Below are 16,886 nucleotides of genomic sequence, written 5' to 3'. Positions count from 1 at the left end.
AAGTTTGTGGAGACTAGGCATTTTAACTGATTTGTTGTACGTGGACTTCCAAAAGACATTCAATACCGTGTCACCTAACAGACCTGTGAGGGAAATGTTTCATACACAAGAACACCCAGTTATGTCTTTCCAACCTGAAAAGACCCATTAATCCTAACTTTCTGTATTCTGTGTGTTAACCTATCTTCAATCCAAACTCATCCTCAACTTCCTGTTTTGTGAAGGAACTTTACATGTGGCACCTTATTGAAAGCCTTCTGGAAATCCATACACTCTATCTAATGGTTTCCCCCTTTCAGGTTGAAGTTGGCTCGCTGAGCTGGAAAGTTTGATTTCAGATGTTTCATCGCCATGCTAGTTAACATGATCAGTGAGTCTCCAGTGAAGCGCTGGTGTTATGTCCTACTTTCTATTTATGTGTCTTGATCTCTTAAGGTGGGTGATAACATTTCTGGTTGTGAATATAGATGGAAAATAGGGCAATTCAAGCAAGGAATTAGATTGGATATTAGATTCAACCACTTTGTGATTGAATATTGTCTGGTCAGCATAGATAATAGGACCGAAGGGTCTGTTTCCGTGCTGTACATCTCTATGACTCTAAGGGACAGGGAGACTGTAGATGATTGTTTTAATTAAGTTACTGTGACTCTAATAATACTCAATGGTTTATTAGCTAAAGGCATTAAATAGCTGGAAACCAGCCATTCAAGTTTAAAATGTGAACGTTCTTAGCTACTGGAATCCTGAACACCGCACTCACTTGTGCTAATTTCAGAATAAATACGTTATGCAAGTATTTAATCCTGTCTCAGGATAAAATGCAAAAAAAAGGAATTCTGAATTATAAACAAACTGCTAAAATGACAGCATGTCAGGGAGCATCTGCAGAGAGGGAAATAGAGGAAGATACATTTTTCACAAATGTTTCCATAATTAAGAGAAAATCTAAATACAACATGATCTGTAATGACAAGCAGTGTATTCTCTTAATATAAAATTTAAATCTGATTTCATTTTATATTTGCAGTGAAACGGTATTTACTATCTGACAATGTGGTTCGTTTGATGGAGTTCCAACGGAAGAAGGTTGCAATTGCCAATCAGATGTACATTAGTAGAGGTATGTTATACTGCTATCAGTTTTTTCATTGTCTTTTCCTGAGTAAAAGTACTTTAGGAAACACAGTTTCGTGTGGAACTCATCTGCCAGATCACAGAAGCCTGTTTAAAAATAAGTTTTTTGAGTTACTGATTTTTATTTTTTTTAAAGGGGCAATGTACTTTTTGTTTCAGTTCCTCCCTCTCACCAAACACTGTGTTCCCCATTATTTCTATTATGTTATTTGTGTCCACCTTCGTGAAGCCAGAACCAAAATATAGATTTAATTTAGTTCATCAGCCATTTCTTTGTTCTGTTTTATTGCTTTTACTTCAAATACATCCAGTAGCATTCAAAATCTGGCAGTTTTTTTCTGCATTTTACATATTGAAGTGAAGGCTTGAGAATTTTCTGTCTGAAATACTGAAGGTATAATTTTATTTTGAAAGTCAGGTAAACGTTTAGACATTTTTATTATCATTTACTTTTTAAAAACTGAAACTTTTTTAACTGTGCAGAACAATATTTCAACAACATTGAGGAGAAGCTAAGAAAGAATGAGTTGATCCTCAAGGACGATTTAAAAATGTTATTACATTTGTGCCAAACGCCATCAGATGTCAAAGTAGCAAAGAATCTAATTTACAGGTATGTCAATTTTTTTTTAAAAATGTAATTAATTCCATAAATCTGAATCTCTGGTCCTAATTAAGATTAATAGTTTTTATTTGGTTCCATATCTAATTTCCATGCATAGGTCTTTCTGGTATAACTTCTAACCAATGCTCTGATATAAAACAGGCTTAGAATTACATTTTAGAAAGTGTGAAAAGTACTCAGCAGGTCAGGGAGCATCTGCAGAGAGGGAAATTGAGGAAGATACATTTTTCACAAATGTTTCCATAATTAAGAGAAAATCTAAATACAAGATGATCTGTAATGACAAGCAGTGTATTCTCTTAATATAAAATTTAAATCTGACAGAGTGAATGCCTCAGATCTATCACTGTTTGCCAAAACGCATCAATGTGAATCACTAGATGTGTTTCACCCTTCATAGATTCTTTGATATTTAAATATATTCAGCATTTTCTGATTTTATTCCAGTAAGTTTGGTTTTAGTAGAAGTAAATTTATTTCATTTTATCGCTCCAATGCTGGTATCATAGAAGGTTATAATTGTGTACGTTAAATAATACAATAATTAACTGTCGAAACATATATAATTTTCTCTGTTGTGAGCTACAGTTGATAACCTTGCCTGGGGTTTAAATAGATTTATCATTTCACTGATAGACAAAACACACATTATTTTGAGCTCAACAAATGCAGCTCTGGCTACGATGGAATGTCTAGGAATTGTATGTCCCATTTATTTCCTGATACACTCAGGAACACATTTAAGCAGTACTGAGTGTAAGATGCTGTGTAGATATCATTTCATTGACTAAATGGATGTGTCATGGTTTGTAGTCTGATTTTAAAAATAAACATTAGCATTAACATTGATTGGCACAGGTGAGGTGCCGGAAGACTGGAGGTTGTGGTGCCACTGTTGAAGAAAGGTGGTAAAGACAAGCCAGGGAACTATAGACCAGTGAGCCTGACATCGGTGGTGGGCAAGTTGCTGGAGGGAATCCTGAGGAACAGGATGTACATGTATTTGGAAAGGCAACGACTGATTAGGGATAGTCAACATAGCTATGTGCATGGGAAATCATGTCTCACAAACTTGATTGAGTTTCTTGATGAAGTAACAAAGAGGATAGATGAGGGCAGAATGGTAGATGTGATCTATAATGGACTTTAGTAAAGCATTCGATAAGCTTCCCCATGGGAGACTGATTAGCAAGGTTGGATCTCACTGAATACAGGGAGAACTAGCCATTTGGATACAGAACTGGCTCAAAGGTAGAAGACGGAAGGTGGTGTGGAGGGTTGTTTTTCAGACTGGAGGCCTGTGACCAGTGGAGTGCCACAAGGATCGGTGCTAGGTCCTCTACTTTTTGCCATTTACATAAATGATTTGGATGCGAGCATAAGAGATTTGGTTAGTAAGTTTGCAGATGACACAAAAATTGGAAGTGTAGTGGACAGCGTAGAGGGTTACCTCCGATTACAACAGGATCTATGATTGGGATAAATGAATTCCATTTGTACTTTTTGCCATTAGAAATGTGTCAAATGATTCAACCAAATTCTGTCAATTTGAATTTGTTTTTGGGCATGAAGTGAGGACTGCCAAAATTTATTAAGGAGAAATTGATGTGTCAGAGTTCAGAGACCACATATTTGGAGTATGTATCAGATTTTAAGGTATGATTAAATGAAGCAGGGGAGTTGATGAGACAATATCTAAAAGTATCACAGCATACAATGAAACAGGAAGCAGACAAAAAAAATCAAAAACTTGCAATTTTGCTGTCAAAGATAAGGTTATTTCCAATGGTAGGTGAACCTTTAAAAGCAAACTATAGCGGACCTTATCAAGTCAAAAGGGCTAAGTTGCCCTTAGTGTTAGGTGAAGGGGTAAATGTAGGAGAATGGGTCAGCATGGGTTACTGTTCGGATATTCGGTGTGGACTTGTTGGGCCGAAGGGCCTGTTTCCACACTGTAACGAATCTGATCTAATCTAATCTAATCTAATCTAATCTTGACCAGATGGGCCAATGGGCTGAGAAGTGGCAGATGGAGTTCAATTCAGATAAATGTGAGGTGCTGCATTTTGGGAAAGCAAATCTTAGTAGGACTTGTACACTTAATGGTAAGGTCCTAAGGAGTGTTGCTGAACAAAGAGACCTTGGAGTGCAGGTTCAAAGCTCCTTGAAAGTGGAGTCGCAGGTAGATAGGATAGTGAAGAAGGTGTTTGGTATGCTTTCCTTTATTGGTCAGAGTATTGAGTACAGGAGTTGGGATGTCATGTTGCAGTTGTATAGAACATTGGTTAGGCCACTGTTGGAATATTGCGTGCAATTCTCATCGCCTTCCTATTGGAAAGATGTTGTGTAACTTGAAAGGGTTCAGAAAAGATTTCCAAGGATGTTGCCAGGGTTGGAGGATCTGAGCTATAGGGAGAGGCTGAACAGACTGGGGCTGTTTTCCCTGGAGCGTTGGAGGCTGAGAAGCGACCTTATAGAGATTTACAAAAGTTTGAGGTGCATGGATAATATAAATAGGCAATGTCTTTTCTCTGGGGTGGGGGAGTCCAGAAGTAGAGGGCATAGGTTTAGGGTGAGAGGGGAAAGGCTTAAAAGAGACCTATGGTGCAAGGTTTTCACACAGAGGGTGGTACGTGTATGGAATAAGCTGCCAGAGGAAGTGGTGGAGGCTGGTACAATTGCAACATTTAAGAGGCATTTGGATGGGTATATGAATAGGAAGGGTTTGGAGGGATATGGGCAGGGTGCTGGCAGGTGGGACTAGATTGGGTTATGATATCTGGTCGGCATGGACGGGTTGGACCGAAGGGTCTGTTTCCATGCTGTACATCTCTATGACTCTATTTGACCCGAAGACTTTAGTTATTGGTGCAACATGTGCTTTAACTTGTACAATTGTGGGGTATCCCTCAAAATGCTGATGTAGTCAGTTCCCCTACAGACTGTACTTATTCCACTATTTCAAGTGGCAAATACAAAAACATAACTGCTCCCCTCCCCTTGTTTGTCTGAAACCCTCAGAAGCAGTCACAGTTTCCCGACTCCAGAATGAGGACCTCAGCCGTGCATTTAACAAACTGTGCTAGTTGGTCTTCGGCAAAATCACTAGAAAAGCTGATCTGTTAGATTTCGATGCTTTGAGACAACTGCTCAGAATACTGGGAAATCTCCGGTCACGTGGGAGGTGCCATTCTGAAGCAGTAATCGTACTTGCTGACTGATGTGTTTGAACTGCTTTCTATCTCCAGCCACAGCCCATTCCCACAGTGAGAGCAAAAAAATGAAAGGACTGTGAATGTGAAATCAGAAACAAAAACAGAAGTTGCTGGAAAAACTCAGCAGGTCTGGCAGCATCTGTGGAGAGAAATCAGAGTTAACATTTTGGGTCTAGTGACCCTCAGAACATGAGAGCTGCTGCTGAAATGTACGCACCTCTTCGGATCCTGTCAAAGCTGCAGGAATTCTTGGTTTTCTCCATAGCAAAGCCGCCCTTCGGCTGGTATGGATGGTGGAATTGTGAAAATGTTTTTTATTTCCACACTCTAACCCTTCCGATGGAGGAGGTGGGAGGAAGGGAGCTCAGCTACAACCTTTACTATGATGTTTTAAAACACCAAATACAAAGATGTATTAATTAATTATACGGAAATAATTATTAAAATGTGACACTGTCTGTCTATTGCTTAACGGGCATGAAGAAAAAGAATGATAGGATCTACTTAAAATATCATAATCATCTAGGACTGAGTAGTAACTTGCATTCCAGTAATTACAGAGTATATTTAAGATTCCATTAATGACTAACAATACAGATGTTCAGTGCGAACTTTATAATGTTACAGCAGTGAACGAGGCTTTCAAACCTTTGATGTATTTTAGAAGACGCTATCCAGTTAGCGCCATTTCCTGTTTATATGCCATACCCCGATAATTATGTTCCCTCTTAAGTATCAATTCCCTTCTGAAAGGTATTATTGAATCTACTTCCACTACTTTTTCAGGAATAAGTGCAGTTCTTAACAGCTTGCTGTATCAACATATATTTCTTGTGTCACTTCTAGTTCTTTTACCAATTATGTTAACTTTCTAATGGATCCAAAAGAATAGCTCTCTCTAAAGATGCTGCCAAGACCTGTTGAGAGTTTCCAGCAGTCTGTTTTTAATATAATTTAAATTTGTGTCCTGTCATGACAACGTTTAAGAGGCATCTGGATGGGTATATGAATAGGAAGGGTTTGGAGGAATATGGGCCGGGTGCTGGCAGGTGGGACTAGATTGGGTTGGGATATCTGGTTGGCATGGACAGGTTGGACCGAAGGGTCTGTTTCCATGCTGTATATCTCTATGACTCTATGACTGACTCACTTGCCTTTGGGAATAGCCTCCCATTATTTACTTGACGAAAACCATTCAGGATTTGAACAAAACTTTGAACTTAAATCTCCCCTTTATCTTTTCTAGACGCCATTCTACAAAATCTCCTCTGTAAATTTTAAAGGACAATCCAGTTGAATACATTTTTGTTGACGAGAAAGAGAGATTCAGATCTTTAAAATCCCAACAAATGTAATTATGTACAATGGGAATAAATGTCAGTTTGAATACAAAATTAAAGAGCTGAAGAAAACATAGGTGAGCAAATTTAAATGTGGGAGAGGTTGATAGCGTTTTGGCTCAGATTTTGCAAATGCAATGCGTCAAGGACTACAGTACATTTCAAACCTTCATAAACTATTGGACCAACAGTAAATGTCTTTAATTAATAAAAAATTATGGATTGAGATATAAACAGTAAGATAGAGAGTGAATTACATTACACATAGAATCAGATACAGAAAGAAGTCAAGAGAGCTGCAGAAGAATTTGATTAACAGAGCAAAACCTAGGTCCAGTTTATTTTAATAGGAATTTTTTAAAAAATGACTCTGAAAGCAATTCAGAGTGAGAGTCCACACTTATAATTATTTGTTTTCTGGCCGAAAAGGATTGATTGGCATTCAAAATCAATTATAAAATGTTAGAAAGGCTGTACTGTCAATCTCCGATTTCATTATTTGTGCAAAGGTTTTAATGAGCCATTAATGTGCTAATGCAATGCAACAACTTAATGAAAATCTCAGGAGGTTCCAGGATGAGAAACTATTTTCACAAAGCAAAAGGTGAAGTGGCATCATTTAGGCAGACATCATGGAGAATTCTTTCTTCAACATTACTTGTTGCCTGAATTGCACATTAACATTAGGTACCTACAAACATTTCAGTTTGAAGCGTCAGGATCATGCATTTAAATATTTACAGAATTTTATTTTTGGTGTCTTACTTAGAATGCTCAAGTTGTCTGACATTTCCACAAACTCAATGGCCCATCAGTGATTAGATTCACCAGCACACTATCCCCTAAATCAAAACAATTGGACATTTTGCCATATATTTAACACAACTGGTTAAATTTCATATCATGGGACTGTGGGTTCACCCACAAACATTGCCATTTCTTTTCTCTATTTTATAATTTAATTCCTAAAATCTGCAATGCTGGATTTTTTACTTTTCTATTTTTCTAAGAACTGTAACTGAAGAAGCTGTAACAAGGAACCTTTGTACATCAGGTGGTGCCGTAAGCAGCAACCGGTACACTTTTCACTGTACTCATTTAAGTACATGTGACAATGAAGCAAATTCTAATTGTGAAGTGGAGGAGTTGAATGTTGTTTGGAACAGAGTTGTTCCTCATGTTATCTATTCACTTGTCTTCTAACAAGAGGTGGCATGGTGGCTCAGTGGTTAGCACTGTTGCCTCACAGCACCAGGGACCCGGGTTTGACTCCTGTCTTGGGCGGGTGATTGTCTGTGTGGAGTTTGCACATTCTCCCCGTGTCTGTGCGGGTTCCCTCCCACAGTCCAAGGATGTGCAGGTCAGGTGAATTGGTCATGCTAAATTGCCCATAGTGTTAGGTGCATTAGTCAGAGGGAAATGAGTCTGGGTGGGTTACTCGTCGGAGGGTTGGTATGGACTTGTTGGGCCGAAGGGCCTGTTTCCACACTGTAGGGAATCTAATCCAACATTTTAATTCATCAATCCATGTCATTGATGTCCAGGCAATCTTAATGTTGTGAAGATAGAACAGCACAGTTGTATTTTACTCCACGCTTGGCATGACAGTTGTTGAAATAATTAATAATGTAATTACAATCATAAGCACTGCTATTATTTTGCACAATTTAGTAACATTTAATTGCAACCTTGTTGTTTATCCACAGATACCATTCTGAGAACAGAAATATGGCATTTGGGGAATTTAAGTTTGGCCCTTTATTTGTGAGGTTATGCTATGAGCTAGGTTTAGAAGAAACTGCAGAAGAGATGGTGAAAGACCAGGTAATTTTTTTTATTCATTCATGGGGATGGGTGTCGCTGGCTGGCCAGCATTTAGTATCCATCCCTAGTTGCCCTTGAGAAGGTGGTGCTGAGCTGCATTCTTGAACTGCTGCAGTCTATGCGCAGTAGGTAAATCCACAATGCCCTTTAGGGAGGGAATTCCACGATTTTGACCAGCAACTTTGAATGAACAGCAAATCAGGATAGCGAAGTGTTTGGAAGGGAATTTGAAGGTGGTGGTGTTTCCATATATCTGCTGCCCTTGTTCTTCTAGATGGAAATGGTCATGGGTTTAGAAGCTGCTGTCTATTGACTCATAATTGATATTAATAGATCCTTATTCGATCTGGATATCGGCAGAAATGGAGAAAAGTGAGTACATGGAATTGAGATAGATCTTTCACACAGGACTTCAGAGTGATTTTCAGTGCATATTGACTGACACAATGCTTCCGTATGATAATGATATAAAAAGATAAACTATACTTATAAAGTTAAGTATAATACAAATATAATTTAATATTGAGATGTGAGCAATTGATTATTTTCTTTAAAGTTTGAGTTGGTATATTCTAGTTGTGAAGAAGTATTCACACACTGGAGCGTTAGCCCGAGTGTTCCAGCTAATGTTTGTGCCTCAATTACCATTCAGAAAAACATGGATAATTATCACATTGAATATTAAATGTTCAATTTAATCAGGTGTTTAATTCATTAAAAATATTGGTGAAACACAGGTGAGAGTTTGATGCCGACTAAAACACAAAGATGGAAGGAGGATTATTTGAAGGCCTGGATTAGAGCTAAGGCAATCTTGATCCAGCTTTGCACCTGGTATACTTTAAACTATCATGGTAATGAAATGAAAGTGTTATCCTTACTCCCCTTTATCCATTGCTTGCCTGTATAACACTTGCCTGTATAATATTTGCCAGTATAATACACTTTGATAGTGTAGTAATTGTGCAACTGGACCAATGCTGAACCAATCCAGAAGCATGAATTCAAATTCCAACCAACGGTTGAGAATTTAAATTCAGTTTGCAACAATAAAAAGTCCAGAAAGTGAAAGGGAAATGATCGTAAAACATTTTTTGAAGTGTCGTAAATACCCAACAAGGTCACTCGTGTCATTTAGGGACAGAAACCTGCCGTTCTTACCCAATCTGGCCAATGAATTCTATCAAACTGTTACGTTGAACAGGGTAAAAACAATGACTGCAGATGCTGGAAACCAAATTCTGGATTAGTGGTGCTGGAAGAGCACAGCAATTCAGGCAGCATCCAAGTAGCTTCGAAATCGACGTTTCGGGCAAAAGCCCTTAACAATTCAGTTCAAGTTAAAGGCCCAGTACCATCTTCACAGGGCAACTTAAGGTGGGGAATCAGTGCTAGTTTGCTTTCTTATGTGACACTCTTAACTGATTAATAACACAAACTATTTGTAACTTTACCACTAATGACAAAATGTCTATGACCACTTATCTTGTGTCCACTCCAGGCACAACTTACAATGTAGTGTTTGGTGTACTTTACATGTAAAGTGGCACTTCAGTAATTTTTTTTTCTGTGAAGCATTTTAAATTTTGAGTGCTGTTATAAGCTACTATATAAATGCAAGTTTTTTTTCTTTCTTGTACAACTAGCATCATTCCTATTGCTTTTCATCAACTTTCCCAAAGTGGAGCTAGATATTCATGATCAGATCATTCATTGTTTGAAGAGCATTAAGTTGTTGGATGGGGGAGGGAAGTGACTTGACTTGATGAAGTGACTTTAAAATGGTAAAATATTCCAAGGTGCTTTATATGGGTCTCAGTGGGGTGTTTGCACTGCCTGTTCCTTAAATGCAGATCTCACATCACTAATGGCATCAATAATGTCAACCTTTCAGGTTCACTGTGGCTGGCATCCAGAAAGACTTGCTAAAAATCATTCCCTCCTGCATGATGATATTGCTGCATTTGGCAGATTTCTCCTGGGCTTGCTGCCTGCTGTGTCAGACCGTTCCTTCAATAATCTGCAGTGAAAATGCTCAGTGACATCAGGCCCAAAAGCAACTTAGTTTATTCTGTTTAACCATCATTTGATTTGTTGAAAACAAAAGCAACTCAGCGCAATTTTTAAGTAACTCCAATTGTTGATCAAGCATTTAATGCCAATGATTAGTATTCAGTTCAGAGCAAGTCACACTTCAGTTAACATAACTGTATTTATCTTTCAATACACATTGACAGGTCATCCTCCAAATATTTACCATAAGATTTAACTTTTAAGATTTAGGGCAGCATAGTGGCTCTTTGGTTAGCACTGCCGCCTCACAGCACAAGGGACGCTAGTTCTATTCTCGCCTCAGGCGACTGTCTGTGTGAAATTTGCACTTCCTCTCCGTGTCTGGGTGGGTTTCCCCCAGGTGCTCCAGTTTCCTCCCACAGTCCAAAGATGGCTCTATCTGTAGGCTAGGTGGTTTATCCAGGGGAAATGCAGAGTTACAGGAATAAGGTATGGGAGATGGATCTGGATGGGATTCTCTTCAGAGGGTCAGTGTGGACTTGATGGGCTAAATGGCCTGCTTCCTCACTGTAAGGAATTCTATGACTCTTCTATGATGACTGTGCACCTGTTAATTCTGTAATGTTAATCTATGTCATTCCTTAATCATAGGCTGGTTTTCTTGTCAACTAGTTACATTTTTGCCTTTTTTTTTACTGTATCCTAAATATTGCTGTATGAGTTGTCTGCTTGAACCCACAGTATTTTCATCTCCCCCATGGGAAGAGAAAGGAGACCAGTCCCAAATCTACCCCATCTCAAACAAGGATCAGACCTTGTGCTGTTCAGTCATCCAGCCAAGGAGGCCACATCGCTGTGTGTGGCAACAAGGAATTTTACATGGATATTGTGAGTGGAGCTGTAGTTAATGATGTTCAAGGCTTTTCTTCCCATCACATGACTCACCAAGAGTATGTGCCTCCCTTCCCACCTGCTGTTGTATGTGATGGAAGGATTTACAAGTTAATATTTAACCTATTTTGTCACATTATGAAAACAGCTTCCTTAGTAATCAAGTCCTGGAATGGGACTTGAGCCTGGAGATTCTGACTCAGAGGCAGGGACATTACCCATTGCACTGCAAGAATTCCACTAATATCTATGGACTGTGGTAAAAAGAAGCCACTAACCTTTGATGTTTGAAATAAAGGAATAAATAGCACAAAGATAAGCATATGAACCAAGAAGGTTAATATTTTGTGTAACCCATGACCTGAGAATTTTCCTTGAGATGTTGTTTGAACATAAGATGATTCAGAGTGGAGGACCAAGTGTACTGTGTCAAAGTTCGCAGATGGCACGAAGATGAGTGGTAGAGCAAAGTGTGTTGGGCAAATGAAAACCTATAGAGGGATATAGATAAGTTAAGTGAGTGGCCAAGGGTCTGACCGATGGAGTGCAATGTTAGTAAATGTGAGGTAATCTATTTTGGTCGGAATAACAGCAAAATGGGCCATTATCTAAACGGTGAAAATTTGCAGCTTGGTGCTGTGCAGAGTGACCTAGGTGTCCTTGTGTGTGAATCACAAAAAGTTGGTTTGCAGGTGCAACAAGTAATTAAGACAATTGGAGTATTGTCCTTCTTTCCTGATGAAGGGCTTTTGTCCGAAATGTCAATTTCGCTGCTCCTTGGAAGCTGCCTGAACTCTTCCAGCACCACTAATCCGGAATCTGGTTTCCAGCGTCTGCAGTCATTGTTTTTACCATATTGTCCTTCATATCTAGAGGAATGAAGTTTAACAACATGAAGGTTATGCTGTGTGCAGCTTTGGTTCTGCTTAGTTGAGAAAAGATGTACTGGCAATGGAGGGGATGCAGAGGAGTTTCACGAGGTTGTTTCCAGAGTTGAGAGGGTTGGCTTATGAAGAGAGATTGAGTAGACTGTGACTATAATTGTTGGAATTTAGAAGAATGAGAGGGGATCTTACAGAAATGTATAAAATCATGAAGGGAATAGATAAGATAAAAACGGGAGGTTGTTTCTACTGACAGGTGGAACTAGAATTAGGGGGCATAGCCTCAAAATAAGGGGGAGCAGATTTAGGTCTGAGCTGAGAAGGAATTTTGTCACCCAAAGGATTGTGAATCTGTGGAAGTAGTTGAGGCTCCCTTGTTGAATATTTTTAAGGCAAAGGTATATTTTTGAACACTAAAGGAATTAAGAGTTATGGTGAGCGGGCAGGTAAGTGGAACAGAATCCACAAAAAAGATCAGCCAAGACCTTTTTGAATGAGGGAGCAGGCTTAACAGGCCAGATGGCCTACTCTTTTTCCTGTTTCTTACGTTCTTATGAGCTGTGGTGAATTCCCAGATGTTCTTTGAGTTGTGTGATATAAGTGATAGACTGATACTTTTACAGAATGTTGACATTAATATCGATGCACGTTAATTGATAATTCTTTTTAGGATGGAGGCAAATAAAGACACAGTAAATCATTTTCTGATAACTTCCCAGTAAATTTGAGACATAGTGGACATTCACAATCCCAAACTTGGAATATATGGACAGGACTTATGCCCGAAACGTCGATTCTCCTGCTCCTTGGATGCTGCTTGACCTGCTGCGCTTTTCCAGCAACAAATTTTCAACTCTGATCTCCAGCATCTGCAGTCCTCACTTTCTCCTCAAGAGTATAAGGCAATTTGGCTGTCTATATGCTTACTGCATCCAGTGAATTGTAAGCAAAATATTATAAGTTGATTCTAAATCTTCAAGCCTAAATTACCTTGAATTCCTGGAATGGCAGGATTGACATATGAAGAGAGGCTTGATCAATTAAGATTCACTGGAGTTTAGAAGAATGAGGATGATCCCATAGAAACTACAAAATTCTAATAGGACGAGACAGGGTAAATGCAGCTTGCTGCTTTGCAGGGGCTCTTAGGTGTGATTGCGATGACCAAAGTGTCCAGAACCGGAGGAGGCCATTTAAGACTGAGATGAGAATTTTCTTTCACCAGAGATCGGTGAACCAGTGGAACACTTGAGACGGAAAGTGGGTTGAGGTCAAAGCATTGGAAGTGTTAAAGAAGACGTTATATATAGGAGCGAATAATTGCAGATGCTGGAATCTGTACTGAAAACAAGATATGCTGGAGATCGCAGCGGGTCAGAGAGCATCCATGGAGAAGGCAAACTAATGTTTCAAGTCTAGATGAAGGCATTATATGTAGTTCTTGTGGCTAAAAGGGTCAAACAGTATGGGGGTTTTAAAAAAAAAAGAACAGAGTGATGATCAGTCATGATAATATTAAATAGTGGAGCAGGTTTAAAGGGACGAATAACTTATTCCTGTTTCCTATGTTTCTATGATTCCAGTTTCTATTCCTCATAATATCCTAAATAGCAGCAGAATGTCCTTGAATCTTACATATTTCCCACTAGGTGGCAGTTTAACCTGGAATTAAAGCATAACCTTTAGTTTAATTCCATAGTTTCCACTTCATTTGTACTGCGCACACACACACACAGTCGTGTGCACAAAGTCTCTCTCTTTTATAATTAGAAATCTGAATTGTAGGACAGATGGCTTTGCATGAACCTGTACGATTACATTGATCCAGTGGTCGAATTTTACTTGATGCAGTGCTTCATAACCTTTTTAATGTAGTAGGGCTATTTTTAAAGCAGATCCTAATGTAGCAGTCTGTGTGTGGTCTCCCTAGAGTATGACGTTAGAATAATAAATGGCAGGCTATTAATGCTACAAGCCAGTGCATCAATCGAACAGTTCTGCTAACGTCATTAAATGTGATAGCAACTGTTAAAGATCTTGAAGGTGCTTAATATAAATATGGCTTTTTTTTAAATGTTCTTGTGACAAACTGGATCAACAAGACAAAGACAGGTAGGTATGAATGAAGATTTTGTGGAAAGTAATGCAATACCACAGATGAGTTTGAGTCAAGACAAAGGGCAGATTGATATTGCAATCTCCATCAATCTTCGCAGACAGCCACTGGACTCATTCAGTGCTAGGGGAAATGCTGTAAGTAGTTCTGCACCTCTAGAGGGATGGAAAAATCCATTCCTTGTCTCTACGGTGACAGTAAAACATCTGTGTGCTGAGTTGATCAGGAAATGATCCACTGGGACACCAAAAGTAAACCATCTTTAGCTGAGCAATTTATTAAAAGCAAATTACATTTTGATGCAGGATTCTGCAGTGTTCTAAAGAAAGAAAATAATTTTGAAATAAGATTCAAAAAATATTATTTAAAAACTGACGAGCAATAAATACTGGACTGACCCAATGGATTAATCCACTTTCTTGGCAATCTGGCTCCAAGGTCAATGGTTGTGGTTGTTGGAGGTCAATCAGGTCACTCCCTGGATGTTACTATAGGAATTCCTCAGGGTAGTGTCCTAGATCCCAGCCATCTCCAGCTGCTTCATCAATAACCTTCCCTCCCAGCATGAGTTGAGAAATGCGAATGTTCGCTGATGATTACTCAGTGCTCAGTACTATTCATGACTTCACAGATGCTGAAGTAGCGCATGCAGCAAAACCCAGAAACTTTCAGGCTGGGGCAAAACGGAGGAAAGTGTGGCAGAATTACAAATGCCAGGCAATGACCATCTCTAAGGGAGAAGTTAATCGCTCATTGTGATTCAGTCACATTGAAACCCCACTATTGACATCATGGATTTTGCCACCTAGAAAAGCGAGTCAAAGGCTGGGAATTCTTCAGTCAATAACTGACCACCTGACTTCACAAAACATGTCCATCATCCCCCAGTTAGACATGTGATAAAATATATTCCACTTGCTTGTATGAAGACAGCTGTAACAACACTTGAAGCTCAGAATATAGCAGCCCATTTGTAATAGCCATCACCTAAACCTTCACTGACAAAAGCAACGGTGCACAATGATAGCAGTGTGTACCCTCTACAAGATGAAATATGTAGCGAGGTTTCTTTGACAACACCTTCCAAATCTATGATTTCTATCAGCTTAGAAGACCAGGAGTAATAGACATGGATGTTGCAACTTGCAAGTTCACCTCCATGTCATGCGCTAGTTGTCATGAGCAGAATTTGTGTGTTCCTCCTTAATGCCATGATCAATATGTTTGTATGTAATATATGCTTTCCTACAGTCTGAGCCTTTGTCCCAACTGAGTAACTCCAGAAGCATACATTTTAAAACTAAAGATTATTTATCTCATAATTAGCCCAGATGTTTAAAATGCAATGTCTTACTCATTCCACTCACAAACACAGACTAGATGTAGCTGAACAGAATGCAAAGCATTGCAAGTTATTATCTGCCACTTTTATGGGAATCTTCTAGTTTCTTGGATGAGTTGATGTTTTAGTTGAAGTGAAGGTTGTATAAAACAGTAAACTATGAACTACAAGGGCGGTATGGTGGCTCAGTGATTAACACTGCTGCCTCACAGCGCCAGGGTCCCAGGTTCAATTCCAACCTCTAGCAACTGTCTGTGTGGAGTTTGCACATTTTCCCTGTGTCTGCGTGGGTTTTTTCCAGGTGCTCTGGTTTCCTTCCACAGATCAAAGATGTGCAGGCCAGGTGAACTGGCTATGCTAAATTGCCCAAAGTGTTAAGTGCATTAGTCAGAGGGAAATGGGTCTGGGTGGGTTACTCTTTGGAGGGTCAGTGTGGACTGGTTGGGCCGAATGGCCTGTTTTCTGTACTAGGGAATCTAATCTACTACTTGAATTCGAATTTCCATGGGTCTAGTTCTCTGGTGAATTCGAAGTTGAAACAGGTTTAGAAAAGTTGTTCTTCAACTTTTGAAGTATTGTTTGTTTATTATTTTTACTGTTTGGATGATGCAAGCAGTTTGGTGGCTTTCAGTGACATTGTTGGCAAGTCAGCTTCTTGCAGCTTTAAAAGTGAAAAATGTTTGTTTAATTAATGTGACCTGTTAAAAGTTTAAAGTCATTTTCCAAATGAGGCGAGTGACTAGGTCAGCAATAAATTTGTATTCAGGATTTCACAATTTGAGAATTTGAGATAGTTAGTGTCTTTGTTACAAAAGACTCATTCAACAGTAAATGCCCTTTTGAATCAGTTTCAGGAAAAGTTATGAAGTCAAGATCAGTCTGGAATGTCCTGTTCTGTTCCCACTTGACCAAATCAGAAGTCACACAAAACCAGGTTATAGTCCAACAGGTTTGTTTGAAATCACACAAGTTTCGGAGCGTAGCCCATTTGTTAGATTCAGTGCCTCCCAGTCCAACACACGGCACCTCCATATATTGGTTCCCACTAGAGACAAGGGATGGTTCCATGTGCTAAAGGACTTGGGTGATACTGTAAATCAACATACAAAAGGCTAGAGAAACTCAACAGGCCTGCCCGCAGTGATAAAAATTAAACATTTCAAGTCCAAAGAAGATGCTTCAGAACTCAGGTATTACTAGGGGCATCCATCTTTTTGCAGTCTTTTGTGGTACATTCAAAAACATCAAACTTAGTTTTAAGCTGTAAATAAACTGGACATGACACTGCTGGCTTGGAACTATATTGCTATTCCTTCACTGTGCTTGGGTCAAAATCCTGGAACTTTCTAACAGCCCAGTGTGTGGACTGGGACAGGTCAAGCAGATGATTCACCATTACATTCTGCAGGGTTGTTAGAAATGGATAATAAATGTTGGTTTTTGTCAGTGATGTTTGTATAAGTGAATTCTAAAGGATCAACCAAATCAGAGAGATCTCT

General features: G+C 39.1%; 1 protein-coding gene across 3 annotated transcripts in view; it reads left to right on the top strand.

Moving 5' to 3' along the window:
• ptcd2 (pentatricopeptide repeat domain 2) overlaps nucleotides 1-16,886 on the top strand; it is a 35,482-nt gene that overhangs the window by 2,329 nt on the left and 16,267 nt on the right. For all 3 annotated transcript variants that reach the window (XM_072581966.1, XM_072581947.1, XM_072581957.1), the window contains exons 2-4: nucleotides 1,031-1,123; nucleotides 1,621-1,750; nucleotides 8,024-8,141. In XM_072581966.1, the coding sequence (XP_072438067.1) occupies nucleotides 1,069-1,123; nucleotides 1,621-1,750; nucleotides 8,024-8,141 (303 nt within the window). In that variant the 5' untranslated portion in view covers nucleotides 1,031-1,068. The remainder of the gene's footprint in view (nucleotides 1-1,030; nucleotides 1,124-1,620; nucleotides 1,751-8,023; nucleotides 8,142-16,886) is intronic.

Source organism: Chiloscyllium punctatum, chromosome 2, assembly GCF_047496795.1.
Source record: "Chiloscyllium punctatum isolate Juve2018m chromosome 2, sChiPun1.3, whole genome shotgun sequence".
In the NCBI taxonomy this organism is placed as follows: Eukaryota; Metazoa; Chordata; class Chondrichthyes; order Orectolobiformes; family Hemiscylliidae; genus Chiloscyllium; species Chiloscyllium punctatum.
The sequence above is the reverse complement of the archived record's forward strand: the minus strand, read 5'-3'. Positions and strand labels throughout refer to the sequence as shown.